The 18,031-nt window shown below is 41.6% G+C and overlaps 1 protein-coding gene across 1 annotated transcript in view; it reads right to left on the minus strand.

Annotated features, from left to right (window-relative positions):
- Nucleotides 1–541: 541 nt before the first annotated feature.
- The window catches only part of cdk18 (cyclin dependent kinase 18), a 62,333-nt gene continuing 44,843 nt past the window's right edge, over nt 542–18,031 (minus strand). The window contains exons 8-16 of the mRNA XM_006628541.3: nt 17,348–17,410; nt 14,773–14,896; nt 14,240–14,360; nt 11,931–12,028; nt 8,351–8,456; nt 7,716–7,758; nt 4,064–4,154; nt 3,570–3,647; nt 542–3,120 (exon numbers count right to left, since the gene is read on the minus strand). Of these exons, the coding sequence (XP_006628604.1) occupies nt 3,086–3,120; nt 3,570–3,647; nt 4,064–4,154; nt 7,716–7,758; nt 8,351–8,456; nt 11,931–12,028; nt 14,240–14,360; nt 14,773–14,896; nt 17,348–17,410 (759 nt within the window). The 3' untranslated portion in view covers nt 542–3,085. The remainder of the gene's footprint in view (nt 3,121–3,569; nt 3,648–4,063; nt 4,155–7,715; nt 7,759–8,350; nt 8,457–11,930; nt 12,029–14,239; nt 14,361–14,772; nt 14,897–17,347; nt 17,411–18,031) is intronic.

Raw genomic sequence — 18,031 nt, forward strand, 5'->3', positions numbered from 1 at the left:
GGGCGAACAGGCTGTCACAGGATCAATTAAATAACAGCATCTTAAGTCTAAAAAGCAGAATTTGAGTTTTATGTCAGTTACTACTCGGTGGTTAAATCTCGCACGTGAACTCCTGTAAGAAAAATAAACACGTTTTTGGGCTCGTGTAAATATCGACCTCGTGTTTGATCCTCTGAGTCAGGCCTGTGCTACTGTATATGTTGCGGTATGTGTGTGTGTGCTCAGTTTTGTACTTGGTGTTGTGTTGCATACTTACCATGATAGTGTGTATGTTTAAGATGCTTATGTCGCCGTCTTCTGTGCTTACTTTGGGGACATTCATTAAAGATGTACCTGGACATCAGTGAGCAACCAGTACCCTGTACCTATACCAGCTCAACTGGTAATATTTTTAAATGACGAATTGTTCTCTTCTTTTTGTTGTTTTACTGTTCTTTTAACATAAATGAGGAATATAGAATGTGTGAGTTTTGTTCAATGATAGGAAACAAAATGACCATTGGTTTGAAAGGGAAAAAAAAAGCTTAAAACAAGATGAAGGTCATAGTTTAATAATTTATTGAAACCTTTGTTATTCTTATCAGTTTTGGCTTTGAAGTAGTCACAATACATTCAGCTTCAATACAACTTTATAGAATAAGGAAATCACACAAAATATTTAATATCACGTTTCATACAAAATCTAAATATATTGTATTTATAAAACATTTAGACATTCATCTACAGAAGTTTGAAACAAATGGCAGTTTCTTTTATTATCTTTCATAAAAGTCTCCATAAAACAAAAACTTTTAAATTACATATCCTTTCTTTTAGTTACATGTACAGTATGCAAAATAGCTTCAAAATACTCAGATCTGCTTTCCCACAACAAACAAATACAGAAATTCACTGGCTCAAATGCTGCAAGAATAAAATAATTTATTCCAAATTATACTTGATTATTATTTTATAGCTTAACATTAATTTATCGGTACATTAAAACAGCACAGAAGATTTTCCCACGGGGGTGTTAGTATCTAAAAATGTCCATGCCCCATTGTCATCCAATCCCATCTTAATGAAAGTTATTGATATTATTACTATGTCTGGGTAGTAAAAACTTCACTGCATGCTTTAATTGAGTACAAGTGAATGGACCCAAAAATATTGCACTAGGGATGTTGCAGTTACGGTTTTTGTAAAAGCAGAAGCGGTTTGCAGCACAATGCAACCAAAAGCACAAGAGTCCCTGCAGACAGCAGGTCTGCAAGTGGAAATGCACGGTTACGTTCACAAGGTCTAAAGTGCAAATGAAGATGATGTGCATTTCGGACTGAAAAAGGGATGCACATTTTACACAAAGTGCAGCAGAGGTCTGGAGCAAGCTAACCAGATACGTAGGGTGCAGCGTGGTGCAGTGGCGAGGATTTTAGAGTAGGAACTGGAAAGGTCAGGATGGTGGGGGCAGTGGTGAGCGTTAGTGTCTCGCAACACAGGGGCTCTGAGGTGCTGTCTGCGTGGAGCTTGGATGCTCTCCCTGTGTTTGTGTGGGTTTCCTCCCACAGTCCAAAGACATACTGGTAGGCGAATGGGCTTCTGGGGAAGTTGGCCCTGGTGCGAGTGTGTACGTGTGTGTATGTGCCCTGTGTTGGACTGGCATCCCGTCTGGGGTGTACTCTGCCTTGCACCCTTTGCTTGCTGGCATGGGCTGACCCTGTGTTGGATAAAGCTATTATAAAATGGAAGGTTATATGTTCAAATGCCAGGAAAGACAGCAGTTCTACCTGTGAGAGAGGTACAGTGCTTCACCCAAGAACTACAGCAGCTTGTAAAATTTGTACCACCAGTAAAATAGCTAGCTTTGCAAATATAAAGCATTATTTGATTATTAATTCGTAAATTCCCTTGAATCCTTTAAGAAACAGTTAGGTAAATTCCTTGGATCAGTAATCTGCTAGTAACTAAACAAGTAGTTCAGGCCAGAAAAACAAGACACAGAAGTTCACCTTTGTAATATTTGGTGTAATATAGTCAATATTCTGCTTATGTTAAGATGTGTTATATGAAGCCAACACCCTGATTTCTTTTAAGAAATGGCGGGATGAGATCCTTGGCTCAATTAGCTACTAACTTCCAAACAAACTAAATAGGCCACACGGTCTTCTCTTTTTAAAATTCTTAATGTCAGTGCAATTGATGTGATATACTCTGGTAAACATTAAATTGAATTAAATTAGGCTGATAATACTGTCTTGGTGGCAAGGCGTGAGCATGGTGGCCTTGACATTTGTCCATAATCTGATCATATTTTTACACCCTTTACTCTGACAGCCAGAGAACTCTCTGTATTCAAGGTTGTTCCAGAATCAGGACTTTGGATTACTGTGAGGTATAGGCTACAGTGGCAGTGCTTTATCAGAAATATTCCTCACAGCCTGCCAAGATTCCTTGCCCACCTATAAATGGAAATGGAAGAAGTAACCTAGAAGTGAAAATGGACAACTGTCCCTTGTTGTCACATCACACAGTAGTGAATACAAGCATGCTTGCATCTTGTTTAGAGACAGGATACGTGGGATGGAGATTCCTGGAAGGAGCTGTGATAATAAAATGAGATGGAAAGCTAATGAAAGCAAAACACAAATTCGAGCTGTTTGTACACAGCCGATCCTGGGACTCTGTACGGTCAGCCATTGCGGAAAGAAACGCAAGCTTCTGGCTGGGACAAACTTCCCTCGATGCTGCACAAAACGGATGAGAAAAGACAGAGCTTGGACATTGTGTTCTAAATCGAGGAGTTTTTGCTTTGATTGCAGGTGGACTTGATAGTCATAGTCCTGTGCTGGGGTCTGATCTGTCTCCATTCCAGATGATGTCGAGGCACGTAATGAGGTCCCAGCTGCTGCACCAACAGGAGTTTTGTCTGATTTCTTAGGGGGGAATCCAGTCTGCACCTCTGAACCACTGCAAACCCACTCCCCTGATGGGGTCCCACTCAGGAAAGCGGGGGGTTACCGATAGTCGCTCATCTTTCCCAAATGACCTGTATCTTCTGGAATGGAGGACACCCTCCACCCCTTGCAGCACCCCGTTTGTAATGAGTTTAGAATATACTCTGTCGGCGATTCTTTCCACGAGCTGAATGAAATACAAAACCAAAGCCTTCATTATTTTTAAAGTTGATTCCTGCCCTGAACCTGAACCTGCAAGTCACTATCTAAAGCTTTCCTTTTCTGTCTCTGGAGAAAAGACAAGCAAAGAGTGTTTAGGAGATCTTAAAAAAACATTCACTACTCTTTAACTCACCTTGAGACAAATGTAAATAAAAGAGATGTAGATAACCCTGTGCCAAGTTTCACGGTAAGGTTTCTGTTCATAAGTCATGCCTTTGAGTCTGTGTAATGTTTTTTGATATCAGTAATACTATTGTCATTTCAAGATATGAAATGTGTGGTTGGGCATAAACTTGGCCAGAGAAGACTGCAGGATACTAAAATAAAGCCTAGTAAAGAAACCTTTTCCTTAACCTGTCTTGTAATTGTTAGTAGCCGTCTCAGGCTGTGATGTTTTTGAAGCGGTGAGCTCACCTGCTTGCTGAAAGACGGATCCCCTGTATCCCGGATCCTTCTGTAGCTGCACTTCAGGCAGAGAGAACACCGAGGCATCTGCGCACACAAAAGACACTCGTTGGTTGCCTGTTTTTCAACATCCGTCACTGTGTCGTTTTTAGGAGACTATCCTGATCCTCGGCTTCGAGCAGGGTGGAGGAGTGGGGTTTGACAGGGGGCCTGGGTGAGTTTCGAGGCCAGCCCAGAGAGGTTACTGGTACAATTAAGCAGTAACAGAGGCAATAAGAACCTTTGGTTCTCAGGAGCCCTTAACTGGGAGTTCTTGCTTTGCAGTTGTGGCTCTACGTGTGTCGCGGTTTTTAATAAAGATACATTTTAAAACTTTTCAAAAACTTTGTAAGTAAGTGGGCCTTTCCCATTTGCCAGGAGAGCAAAAGGAAATATTTTCACAAGCTAAACAACAATTGATAAAATTATATTTAAAAATAAAGAAGTTATCAAACGGTTCTTACTGTCCAGCAATGAGTGGATCCTTTCTCCTAGGCTGTTGAAATAAACATGTCTCAGCGCGTCTTCTGCTGAAATTCGGCTTTTCGCCTCGTACTGTGTGGGCAAAGGAAGAGAGTCGGGTGAATTAAGCAGACCAGAAACAGCGCCACCTAGCTTCCCAGAGTGCTGAACATCCACGAGGAGCCCCTAGTTTAAACTCAGCTGGCAGCCGAGTTCTGCTGTGACCTGCTCTAACACAGGGGCCCGCCCTGAAGAGCTCTAGGTGCTACCAAGCATATGAGTTAAAAAGCCTGAATAACGCCAAAAAAACATGATTCGTAATGTTTTTTTATTGTGAAATTTCACATATCATAAAAAGCTTAGAGATGATTTCTTTTGCAGGGGCTGTATAAAATACAGTTTAGTATTATAACTTTGTGTTGGATTTCTGGAATGTCTAGAACCCTTTACAAGCAGTGGTCTGCTTTTTATCATGCAGATTAGTCATCCTCAGTTGTGAGAGAATTACAAGTCCATAAGTGATTTTACAATTTGCACAAAAACATTGATCTTTTATCCATCTGTCCACTTTCTGACTGCTTCTTCCAATTCAGAGTGGCAGGCTGGAGCCTATCCTGGCAAGCAGCATGTGTGCTCTGGTCCAGACGCCAGTCCATCGCAGGACACACTCACTCCAGGGCCAGCTCTCCCACAAGCCAGCGAGTCTACCAGCATGTTTTTGGACTGTGGGAGGAATTCTCTTTTATCTTAAATGGAATTTTCTTGTGAAAATCTTTCAAAATTGCATACAGCTGCTTTTGTATAGGTACAAATAACAGAACAAATACTGTTGTAGCTCCTGTTATTTTAAGAGTTAGATTTTGCATGATGTTGTTTTAATTAATAAGCTAGTTTGATCTTAAATGAAAAAGAGGATGACGTTGATGTTGCATTTTTATATGAAATACACCTATATATACAGTTATATATTTTGGTTTGGTTGGGGACATTTGCGGAGATTTATTTCCCTGAAAGGTGTGACAGACTCCTCTGCTCAGAGCCTCTTCAAAGCAGGAAAGACCAGGGATTCTGGGTTCCGCTGTTGAGCTGTCATCGGGTAAAAATGGAAACAGGAGTTTTCTATATGACTAATCTATACCTTCTCTTGGTGTTGTCTTTGGTTTGTTAAAATAATTTTCATTTACGCACAATTATTCTGAGACTGCAACAGAGCGGTCTCTTCATCCAGTTGATAATTAGCACTTGTTCTTATCGCATAGCTCCAGAAATACTGGTCGATAGAGTGACCATAGTCTCTCCACACCAGCCAGACCTCGTAAATGTCTTATGGCTGCAATGCTTTTTTTTCGTTTTCCATTTCATTTTTTGTCCTTTGTTCACAAAGTACAACAAGAAGCTGCAAAAAATACAGAGTAACAACAGACAATGGATAACTGTAGCTCCAGAAAAGGGAGCTCTGTGATTCTGAGAATGATCTCAACCCTCTGTCAGCAAGTACAGTAAGTACAAGAAATCACAGTGCTCGTAGTGCGGATTTCATCAGGTACATGACGGTTAGTTTTTCCCACTGACAACATGGTGTTCTTTATTATCACTCTGCCCACATAATTCCCTCTGCTACCAAAACACTGCTGTGTAAAACTTGCAACATGTCCTCCTGGCTGCAGCAGAAATGAGTGATCTGACTTGGACTGATTGCTGTTGAGGTTGAACTTTAAACTGAAACGGTCTCCATTCTGAAGCAAAGCCTGTGAGAGAATCAAATGAGCGTTTGTGTGCCAGCCTTGCTTCACCAAGCGTGAGACACTATCACTTCCAGGGCCACCGAGAGGAGGCTGCTGGGAGGTTGCAACACCACGACACTTATACAAGTCATTTTTATTTATATAGCACCTTACATGCCATAGCAATTCAAAACCCTTCGAAATTAAAGCGACAAGAAACATGAACGTAAGAATGATAAAAATCATAATAAAACAGCATGGGTGGCACCATGGTGCAGTGGTTAGCGTTGCTGCCTCTCAGTGCTGGGGGCCTGGGCTCAATTCCTGGGGTCCTAACTGCATGGAGTTTGGATGTTCTCCTTGTGTTAGAGTGGGTTTCTTCTGGGTACGCTGGTTTCCTCCCACAATCCTAAGGTAGGACTGGTAGATTCATTGGCTTTTGGGAAAATTGGCACTGGTTTGAATGTGTGTGTTTGTATCTGTGTCTGCCCTGTGATGCACTGGTATCAGGGTGTATCCTGTCTCGTGTCCATTGCTTGCCGCAATAGGCTTCAGCTCCCCTCGACCCTGTATTGAAAAAGGTGGTTAGAAGATAGATGGGTGGATAAAATTGTAGGACTTAAAAGTGATTCAACAGAGATGGAAAACCCTGGTGAAGCAGACGTGTTCTTGGCCTTTGTTTTGACAGTAAGGCAGAGGGCGTGGGCTTTGCTCAGTACTGTTTAACTGCAGAGTGGCTGCACCTTCTGAAGGAGTGACAAATCTATGTGACAAAAATAGAGGCTATTCACTGCGCTGCAGAGTTCTGAAATTGCATCTTATAGTCTCTTATATTTGTCGTTTTGAGTTTGTTGATGTTATGGGTGGGTTACCAGAGATTGCACAGGAGAGAGAGTTCATTGCTTCTGTAAAGATATCAGTAGATGTGTCTATATTGTAAGGATTTCTCAGAACTAAGTATATAGACAGTTCACTCGCTTTATATTGTTCCTTGCAGCGTTTGAGCACTTGAGCAGACTTGGCACTGTACCTGTGAATGTTTCTACACTGAAGAATGAGTCAGTGTGCTTCCTATTACACGTCAAGGCAAACATTTACACAGCTTGTGATGTGCTTTACTGTGTTTACCATTTATTGTCCAGAATAATATAAAAGTTTACATGGTTAAACTTTTTGTGAGGTAATAATACCAGTGATAGGGTGAACAGCTTGTGCAGCTGTTGTCTGAAATAGCTAGTTGATTTTAAAATAGTCCTGTCCTCATTGTTCAAGGAGACGCTCACAAGTATAGCTGAGGTTTTGCCTGGGCTACCCGTCATGCCTGTGCTGGGTAATTGCATAAAAAGTCAAAGTGCGAGCAGTGAGAACTTGCACCTTCTAATCTCAGGAGGGACATGGGAGTCTGCAGCTCAGCAAACTGAATGGATACTCAAAATTGTGAAGAGCTCTTCCTTGGCATATGTTCATTCTTCAGCCTAAGACTTAAGAGAGCTCAGTGGTGTAGTGGTTAAGGTTCAGCACTCTCCCCTCCATAGCTCATATTCAGAGGATTTCCGATTTGGTCGGAGAAGAGACTGATCAGTCTTTTTGATCCAGGTATTAAAAATCCTCCAGGGCATCAACTAAACGATCACATTGAACGTCTTTACCAACAGTGCAACGTGCACCAGAGGTAACAAGTGCAAACGACGTAAAAATGAATTTTTGATTTTTGTTCTTTCGAGAAACAGCTGGATGAGATCTGGCTACAAAATGAGACAAAAGGCTCCTCTCGTTTCTAACCGTTGTTATGTTCTTATTTTTTTTCTATTAAAAAAACTTTATTAAAATTGTAAGGACTGTATTAAAATTGTTCCCAGGTGGTGAGAGACAATCTGGTGTTTACAATTACATGACCAAGATAAAAGGAACAGAAAAGCAGGGCTCTTACCAGTAAAAGGCTCCCAAGGAAGTCAATTCCCTCTGTATCTAACCTGCAATTAAATGTACAAAATAAATTGTGACATTCGGCAGATGGCAGACCAAGTGGAACAAAATGTACAGTGCAGGAATGGATTGTTTTAAAAGTAGTTGCCTACACACTTTTGCAATCTTCTAATTTCCTGGTCCTTTGAAAAGAACAAGCAATGAACCATTCAGCCTCTAGGTGGCGTGTGCTGAGCAGACAATGCTGGCAGACATACAATGCTTTCCTGTAATCCCACTAATACAGAAGGTGAGAACCAGCCTTTCTAAACACCCAGTCCTCTTTTGCTCTCCTCATATCCATCTGTCCTTCTAATTTTGTCTTTTCTTTGCGGTGCTTTTTTCTCACCAGTCATTCTGCCTGGCTCTTTTTCCACTTGTCTATAAATGTTATGGGCCTGTGTAAACAGTTCTTCTGTGGGTTTTGGAAACACTTTTTCTGGCATGGAGAGCTGTTACAACACGGATTAAATCACCAAACCGGTGCAGCTGGATCTTTCCAGACATTAGCAGCTGAGCTTTAAGCAGAATCGCTTTGTGTCAATGGCCAGTTTGGATGGGGCCCATTGGCCAGTCCTCCCTGGATAATGTCCGCCTTACCTTGGCACATGGTTGATGAGGGGCTGTGGCCTGTAATGGGGGAAGTGGTAGGACTTGAATTCTGCGTTGGCAGTGATGCCGGGCCAGGTCTCCTCTGTAGGGGTCCCTGGAAGACAAGGCAGTGTGGTCACTGGCCCAGTAGGTTCCCAGTAAAGGTGCGCAGTCCCAGGGCAGGAGTGTCTGGAAACAGGGCTCAGCAGCAGCAGGCGGAAACCCCATCGGTGCACAGAGAGGCGCAGATAAGTGGGATAAAACTGATATGAAAAACTATGATTGTGCTATAATTAAAAGCCTTGGAAACAGATGGTAGAAGTGCAAATTTAGCCTGGCAGATATGCTGAGTTGAAAGAATCCACAGAAGTTATTACCTGAGGGCTGCATTTTGTGCATTAATTGGATGTTATTCCTATGAGCATCCCAATTTTGCAGTTAAGTGGTACACAGTGCCTGTTGAATTCTCCCCAACTCTGAAAGCAAGCTCTACCTTGGAGCTATGTCACTACAATCCAGGTTTTTTGGTTTGACTGGAATTGTTCAAGAGGTGAATGATTTTTCATATGGCTGTTTAGATCTGGAATGGTCTCAGCAGGACAGCTGGCATGCTGCGAGCACCACAATGGGTATGTAGGGAGAAACAAAATCACCTGAGGTCTGGGGGGCCTGCTGATCCCAGAAGTGTGCTGCTTTGTTGGATATTGTGTTCTTCCTGAGCAATGGGGGTCAGAAGGGCCACGTTACATTCCTGTGAGAATCACAGTGTCATCCCCTTAATTTTCACTATCTTGCATTGTGCTGAATCCATATGAGGTTCAGGCCTTCAGAGGAAGAGCAGAGCAAGGCTGAGGCATGAAGAGAGCAGTGCAGTGAAACTCCCGAGCCATCTGTTTATATGGGAGAACATAACAGCCCAAACTAGGCATGGTGTTCCTGCAAGGATTGGTAAGGGCTTGGGATGAGTAAGGATCAATAAGACAGGGACAGTCTGTCTAATGAGCAGGAAGTCTAATCTGGGTAATGAGAGGACAGCCAGGGCCACATTGCTGAAAAATCTAGCACATATTCTTCATGAAAACAGACATTTAGAAACATAGCTCCCTTTAAATGGAAGATCCAAATTTAACAAAGTGTAATGGCTGTCTGCTTTTATCATTAAGAATGAATGTATTCAATATTTTAGTTGTGTTTTTTGTAAACAATACACTGTATGTTGCCAGTGTGTTGAATATTGTCAGGATGTCTTGTTCAGCAACTGGCAAAAATAAAGGCACAAAAATTCTAACGCTTGTATCACTGCGGAACTGAATTGTGATTGAAACGGACAATGGGATAAGAGTCCAGCATGAAAAACCGTTCATCTTGTTGCACAATTAGCAAAGTTTAAACATTTTTAACTAGAAAACGGAAATGGCCCAAAGTACATTCAAAGGGATGTCGCGTGACATAAAAACAAACACAGAAAATGAGACACTAAAGATATTGATTAACGTAGATAGCTCCCTTTCATTTCCTGTTCATGAGTGGGTAGGAATTGTACTAACTGAGCCAGATGACTTATTGCTGGGTAATTGTCCACTGGGTTTTTCAGCTGCTGAAAAGTTACTCAGACTCGTTAAAATAAAACTGAATCAATTTTCTTTCTGAGAATTGTCTCATGTATTTTTCCACTGTGTGGATTCTGTCTGCAACATTTTGGCCCTGCGTATGTGGTCATGCAACTAATACAATTACTTTTTGCGTACCTTGTGACCTAATACCAAACCAAGTAGGAAGTTCAATGAAATAAGATGACTGATTCTTTACATAAGGCCAAAGTACACAGAATTCACTGGCTCATAAAGAGTAAGATTTCTAAACCAACCCTAGTCCAAGATACAGGTATATAGAAAGCCAGCTTCTAAAGGTATAGGTATATAGTTTTTTGCTTCAATAACATAATGGCATGTGAGGTACAGTATACATGTTTCTCATCAATTGTTTATACTATGTTTAGAAGAGCACTGATAATGATAAATAGTAAAAGAGCACAGGAAAACATCACATCAAATAGGATGCAACAGTTTAGAACTATACAACCCCATATGAGAGTTTGTATACAGTACATAAAATAAAGGGGGAGAATAGTGATGATTTTTGGTGTTAACTGGATTACAGGAGTGGTAAAGGCTTTCTTCCAACATGCTTCCTCTCTCTGGCATGATTGAACTTTTCTGCCGGGATTGGTGGTACAGCTGGATCACGATTTGCTCTCTGTAGCCTCTGCCAGATTCCGGAAGCCCGTTCTGGGTTGTTGTCTTATTGCATTTTTCTCCATATTGAAGTCTGAGTTCAGACTTTGGCCCATACTGTTCCACAATGTATAAAAGCTCAGCCAAATTTCTTCTCACCAACAAATTAAAACCATTCAAGAAGAGAAGAGAAAAGATACAAAATCCTGGCTTGTTCATAAAATAAAGTGATACATTACAAACACATCCATCTTTTTAATATCTAAATTCCTTTTTCTAGAACTCTTGATGGGGGCTCTTGGTACAGAATCAGTGGGTTTTAGGTGCTAAGTCTCTTTTATCTAAGTTAGAGAAGGGCGTTTTGAAATGTATGAAACAGGTCGTCCCATGTGACTCCTGAGTCATCTGGTATTTGTTCCAGCTGTGTTCTTAATGAAGGGCTAATTGATTTCAATTTTCTGTCTACTGTAAGGCCTGTTTTTTACCTTTTCTTTCAGCTCTTAACAAGTTGAATGGGACTGAAACTGGTTTCAAGCTTATACTAATTAGTGAGATTCAGAACCACCCTCATTCAGGTATATCAGCTGAAATGGAAACAGTTGGACTTAAGTAGAAGGAATGAACACTGATTCATCGTGGGAGCTGTCTGATACTGTGTGATTCTCACCTGTGTCTGTTCACCATGAGTTGGTCACCCAAGAAAAGTTTTTTAGTGTGACATACAGTAAGACAAGAACAAATTGTTAATTAACAGATTGAGGACGGACTGCGGAAGGTTCTGAGTGCTGGAAATATTGTGCTTTGGCTGGAGTAATTTTGAAACTGAAGTCTGAGTGTAGAAAAGTGTAAAACTTCTAAACAAGGAAGCAAATGAGGTACTAGTTAAAACTGGTGGTTCAGTGGTAGTTGTAACGCAACCAAGCAGACACTGGAGTCCTTCAGGAGCAGGGTTGTGAATAGAAAATTCTGTAAAATAGAACGTTTTGCTTTTTATATAAAGGTAACCAAAGTTTGAGAGGAGAAACCACAAATCTTGATATGTTTTTAAATGAGTAACGTTATCTTGGTGCTTGCAAAATAGCGTAATAAGGATGTTTTTGTAAGGAATTAACTGAGAGATTCTGTTTGTGCAGTATGTGTAGAGGCACTATATTATTTTAGATGACGCATTTCCAAGAATAAAATACTGATCTGAAACTAATAAGAGATTACATGGCTCCATAAACTGGGGCAGTGTTCTCTGTAATTACGCCTACCGCTGCCTTTCTTGTTTTCGGTACCCATTCTGTAACAGCTACGTTCTTTCTACATTGCCGCCCAGTGTTCGTTTTATCTACTGCAGCCGCAGCTCTCACCTAACAGCCGAAAGATCAAGTGAAGCTCCTCTTTGACGGTGGATCCAGGAAACATGGGCCTTCCCGTCACCATTTCGTACAGAATACAGCCCACGCCCCTGCAGGAAGCACCACAAGAACAATTAAACCTTACAAAACATACTGTAACTGAGCATTTTAACAAGGAATAGGTTTATTCCAAGCTGAAAAGAGAAGAAAGAAAACACAAAGTTTCGGCTGTGGAGCCTTCTTCCAGTGTCATGCAGAGCTATGCTACAATAAAATACCCTCCCCCCGCCCCTGGCTTGACCAGTCTCCCACACAACATTGGCTTTTGCACTATGAAAGTCTGTTTCGGGCTCCTACTGGGGCACAAATCCCCAATTGTGTCAGATCCCTTTTGTGCCTGGTGCTTTATTTGCTCTTTGTGGTTGCTGTTTTTTAAATTAGCAAGACTCTACATATCTTTATTGTATGAATACATTTGTTACAAAAATTGACCACCCTGCTACTAAACTCATATTGTTTGCATTTCCAAAGAATTGATCCACCCAGTTCTCGGCTCATTTCCTCTTGTGTTTTTTTTATCCCCACTGTCCTCAAATCTATAGTGATTAATCTAAGACACGTCCTTCCTTAATTGATTTTAACTCTCACAAAACTCACTGCTGCACTGGAGCCAAGCTTTCTCTGAAGGCCTCTAATCAGATCAGTTTAGTGGCAGTGAAATACATATTGCGTTTTGATGTCAGAGACTCCCTTTGGAAACAAATTGTGGCTGTTTTTAAAAACTGATTTCTGAAATGCCTTGTGACCAGCTGATTGGAAAGGTCAGGCGTGAAAAACGTAAGGAAGAATACTGGCAAAAGATTGTTTTAATTATGCTCACTGTTTTAAGACGACAAGTCTACTACAAAATTAACCCAAACTCTCAAATGAGCTTTCTCCCAGATGTGATGGTTAAGGCACCGTTTGTCTGCAAACAGTGTTCTGTAATATATAACCAAATGTTATACGGAACACATCCGGTTTGTCTGTCAACGTTTGGCTAAAAAATGGCTTTTTAATATGTCCGGAAGGAAATGGGCCTGCCTTCGAAGAAAACTTAAATGACTGAGATGAGGCTTTTTTATGAAGGTACAGCGAGATAAAAAAAATACCTTGCCAGTCAAATATTGATGGAACTGTCTGTACTCTGTCACCCCTGACCTCTGGTTGTATTAACAGAGATAGGTTTGAAACGTCCACACATGGAGAAGAAAGTTTTGTTTGACATACTGTAGAGTTGACATAGGACTTTTCAAGTGTCACACAGCAGACCTCGATGTTAAGAACATTCGTGTTCCAATAAATTATCATTCAATCCAAAGAGTGCAGTTTTCCAATAACCCAAATAACAACAGTAGGGCATTTATCTGACTCCTAAAATCTACAATGTTTAGAAATATTTGACCAGTTGATCACTGAAGACTGTATGACAATTTTTGAAAGAGTAGGGTTGTTGTTATCCTTGATGTCCTAACTTTTCCTCATCAATTCAAGTGGAGAAACGATCTCCCAGTTTGCACTGAGTGGCTGTTGTGAGTCACAGCAAAGGGGGCAGCCCATAAAGTTATTCCTCTCCTATTTGTAAAGCTCTTTTTGAGATTTAGCACTATATCAATGAAATTAATTATTATAAATACACATACTGACCTATAATGAATTATTCTTAAACACTTACTGAAGCTTTAAGCAACAGTTTTGTTGCAAAAATGTTTTCTGTATTTTAATGTCTGCTGCACTTACTTAATGTTTTTAAGACAGAAATTTGTGTAGTTTATTGAGAGTATGTGTAGGTGAGACGAGAGTTAAGAGTTGAGGTTTGTGCAAGGTTTGGGCAGATGTGAGGATTAGAATTCATTTAATGGATAAGGCTTGGGTGTGGGTTAGTTTAAGGATAGAATTAAGGAAAAATATAGGATTTGTAAGGAAAATCACATTGGTTAGGATTGGGCTTAAATTTATTTTAGGGATCTACCATAAACCTACTGCTGCAGGACAGTAGTAAGTATTACAGCCGTAATGGGTTCAGCCCCCGGGGAGCTGTGTTTGTGGAGTTTGTATGCCCTTGTTTGCGTGGGTTTCCTTGCTGGTGTAAGTGTGTGTGTCTGTGTCTGTCTGTGCCCTGGCTTGCGCCCAATGCTTGCTGGGATAGGCTCCGGCTCCCCTGTGACCCTGTACTGGATAGTACAGTGAGAAGCAGTGAGAAGGTGGATGGGTGAACCTACTGCAGTGTGATGGAACAGCACACTTCCCCCTTTGGCCCGGCTGCTGCCTGTCACACTCACCACATGTCGATCTGCGTGGAATACTCTGTGGAGCCCAGCAGCACGTCTGGGGGCCGGTACCACAGCGTCACCACCTCGTTGGAGTAGGTCTTCGTGGGCACCGACTTGGCACGGGCCAGGCCTACAGCAGGGAGCATGGCATCAGATGTTTTCTAGATGTTAGTTCTGATTGAACGGCTACTTAGCAAATATTCTTCTTGTTATACTTAACAGATGCAGCTTACATACTGTATAACAATTGTGACTTTTGCAGTGAAGTATGGTAAATGAAGCAATGCTCTGTGTCCAGATTTTGTAGAGACAGATGGTAGAGAAACTAAAACAACAGCTCCAGGTTCCCTGCTCGTCCCACCTCTTCAGGTGCTTTACAGAGACCTGCTGGTACACCAGCTCCCCCAAGGACAGGATCCCCTGGTTTAAGGTTTAGGACATTAACCACCCCCTGCCCCCTGCCTAAATGAGAACCATAGCAAGGGAAACGACTCTCTACTGGTCTCGGGGAAAGGCCTGTACCCCTCACACCGCAGTCTTACCAAAGTCGGCCAGTTTGAGCTCGCCCTTGTCGTTAATGAGCAGGTTCTGGGGTTTGAGGTCCCGGTGCAGGATCTTCCTCTTGTGGCAGTAGGACAGGCCTCGCAGGAGCTGGAACATGAAGATCTGTGGGACAGGGGAATTAGTTAGTGAATTAGTTCAGATTAGTTCTGAGATTAGTTCAAGGGTTCCCAACTCCGGTCCGCAGGACCTGGAACCCAGCAGGTTTCCTGTGCCACCTTAAATTGGTCAACACTCTTAGTCTGTAGAAAAAGGGATCCTCTGGTTCCTTACACCCAAACTGGATTAAGTGAAAACATCTCCCAGGTGACAAGCTGCGTGTAACTTAAAGAAGTGTAAAAAAAAGCCACCTGTTGAAGTCCAGACCCTGAGAGCTAGCACTGGGAACCATGATTGATATTCCTTCCACAATTCTTTCCAGTGGGTCATGGAGCCGGAACTCCCTGAGCTTTCTGTCGGCTCTAGCGAACAGAGAATACAGCCTGGGTTACGTAAAAACATGGCTGACCAAAACCATCTGGGTCAAGACCTGGCTTGAGCTGCAGTTATCCCTGTCCTCTTTGGGAACCTGATAACAGACCCTGACCACAGGGTCACTGGAGCCTTGCAGTTCTCTTGCTAACTTCCTGAGCTGTTTCCAATGGCAGTTTCAAGCCTTCCCCTGCTGGGTCCATCCATTAAATGCCATAGAAAGGTTGACGTGGAGAACAAGGAATGGGAGCTGCTGTAATTGGATTATAGTAGGCTCAGTCCTCATGGAATACTCCCTGTTGCCTCATACGGTCAGATTGAACTCATTTTATCAAGCTCCTGATGTGGCATTCTGTCTTGTAGAATGTAAGGCTGGAATTGAATTAGCAACAGGAAGTAGAATTCCTCTAGATTTCTCTGGTGCCTCTCTGTGTTGTGCTCTCAGCATGCATGGTTGCCTGCCATGTATGTTGTGCTAACGAGTGGTGCCTGTGTTAATCTTTGTGCCAGTATCTGCATTTTCGTAGACCGAAAAGCTTTTTTTTTTTCTTGATTCCTTAGACAAAGCTGCGCATTCAAGCACAGCAGCTGCAGATGACAAGGACTTTGCAATAACTTTGATTTTCAGAGCTCTCCCAATTACCGGCGCCTGCGAAGCTGGGATTGTGCTGCCGTGTGGCATTCCTACAGTTTGCTCGGAGGAAAAAACTCTCGGTAACCTTAGAAACCGTCGCCTTAATCACTTCCAAGAAAAGCAATCGGTGACAAATGAGACTGTCTATATACAGTAGGCCACTTGGTCTCTCTTCAGATCTTAATAGGCTGCTGTTCATTAGTATGTGTAAAGAAATCACCTTCTATCAGCAAACATGACAGTCTCTAAAACAGCATTTGTATGTCAGATCTTTTCAATAACACTTCTTAAAATTAACTGTTTACATTGGATTTGGACAATGGAACAGCTGTGCCAGTATGTGGCTTTTTAATGTTAGGCTGCCCCAGGTCTGAGTACAGTATGAAGGATGTTAGTTGGTGTTGGTACTTTCTTACTGCTAGACTGGAGTGAAACACTTGGAAAACAGGATTTATAAATGTCCCATATCTCCACCCTTTAGAAATTCTTCTGTTCACTTTGAAATTCCTGAGTGGTTTAACTCCAGCTTACATGTCCACAGTCCTTCTTGCAGCCTTCAATCCCCAGACTCCACTTTGCTATTGGTTTCCAACACAAAACATGGAGCCTCTGTTGGCTGGCCTCCTGTTGTCATGCTCCAGGTCTGTAGAAGAAGGTTTTCCCAGTATTCCTGCTTTTTATCCGCTGGCCTTACTGTTCCATTTTGTTTGGATCATATTTTGGACAGTGCAGAACTGTTGTGCTTAGCCCCTACTGTGTCACAGGTCCAGTGTCTTAGCCAGTAGCAGTTCCTGGTGGGACCATCTGCTTTGAAAGGAATACCTAATTTTCACTTCTTTACATGCTTTCAATAAACCACCTATTGTAAAGGGATCACAGAGACCTCTACTGCTGTAAAAGCACTGGCACATCTCTGCTTAAAGATATATTTGTAGCTAACATGGAACAACACATAGTTTGGAAATGCAGATGGAGCCTGACTATCTGATCTTTCAGTGTCTTTATGAAGCCGTTCACTATTTTGATTGACCCTTGACCATCTAAACCTTGTTTAAGGGACACATGTCAGGAATCTCTTTTAAAAAATGCTTCCCTCACTGGTGCGGGCCCTGGGTTCTGTTTCTGCTTGGAGTGCCATGATCTCCATATATCTCCATGGGTTTTCTGCGTTTTCCTCCTGCCTTTCACAGACACACTGGCCCATTTCAAGGGTTTTTGAATTGCCGCTGTGCATGAGTATGTGTGTGCTCTGCAATGGACAGACGTCCCTATGCTTCCATAGGTTGTTATGGCTATTGGTTTTGTATTGTGTTTATTTTTTCCTGTGTTTTCCTTTTATTTATTTAATTCTTTCGAATGTATAAGCACTTTACAAAGCTTTACATGCTTACACAAATGCTGTAAAGAATAAAGAATATCGTTCTTATTACAACGTTTTAGGGAAGACTTACTTTCACATTGTAAATGCTCATGATGTTCCCACAGTTGTCCAGGTACTGCTTCAGGTCACTGTCCTGAGAAGATGAGGAAGAGAATTCAAGACTGATATACCCACAAGGGAAAGGCAACTATTCAAGATCAAAAAACATTCTATTCATCCACCGGAATGCATCTTTAAATCACTTAAAAGCCTTCCATGCTTGTTACCAGAAATCTAATCCCTTTAACTGCAGGCTGCGCACAGCGTGACTACAGAACGTCTGTTAAGCCAGTTCTGTGCTCTTTAAAGCCCTATACAGTGCACATTGAGGCCAGGCTGACAATCCATAGCACTTAACAGTATCACAGTTCTGGTCTGGTTGTTTAAAGGAACAGGGAAATAAGTAAGAAGAAACACTCTGTCCTGGAAACGATCAAGCTATTTCAGTTTTTTTTTGCCTATTGTGTTACATTGTGTTCTTTTTTATGCTTAAACATAACAATTGCTTACAATAAGTTTTACTTCAGAATAGAGCTTCCACCTTTCTTTTCTGTCTTCAGCTAAAACCAAATATTTATGTAAACTACATTACAACATTTTGATACCTACTGTCCCATCCCTCCCTAGATTTAAATTGCTGTTAGAAAATTAGAGGCTAATTTTCCTACGAGACTCAAAGCTGTAACTTGTACATGAATTGTTTACGGTAAAGAAG

This window comes from Lepisosteus oculatus, chromosome 5, assembly GCF_040954835.1.
Source record: "Lepisosteus oculatus isolate fLepOcu1 chromosome 5, fLepOcu1.hap2, whole genome shotgun sequence".
NCBI classification, from domain to species: domain Eukaryota; kingdom Metazoa; phylum Chordata; class Actinopteri; order Semionotiformes; family Lepisosteidae; genus Lepisosteus; species Lepisosteus oculatus.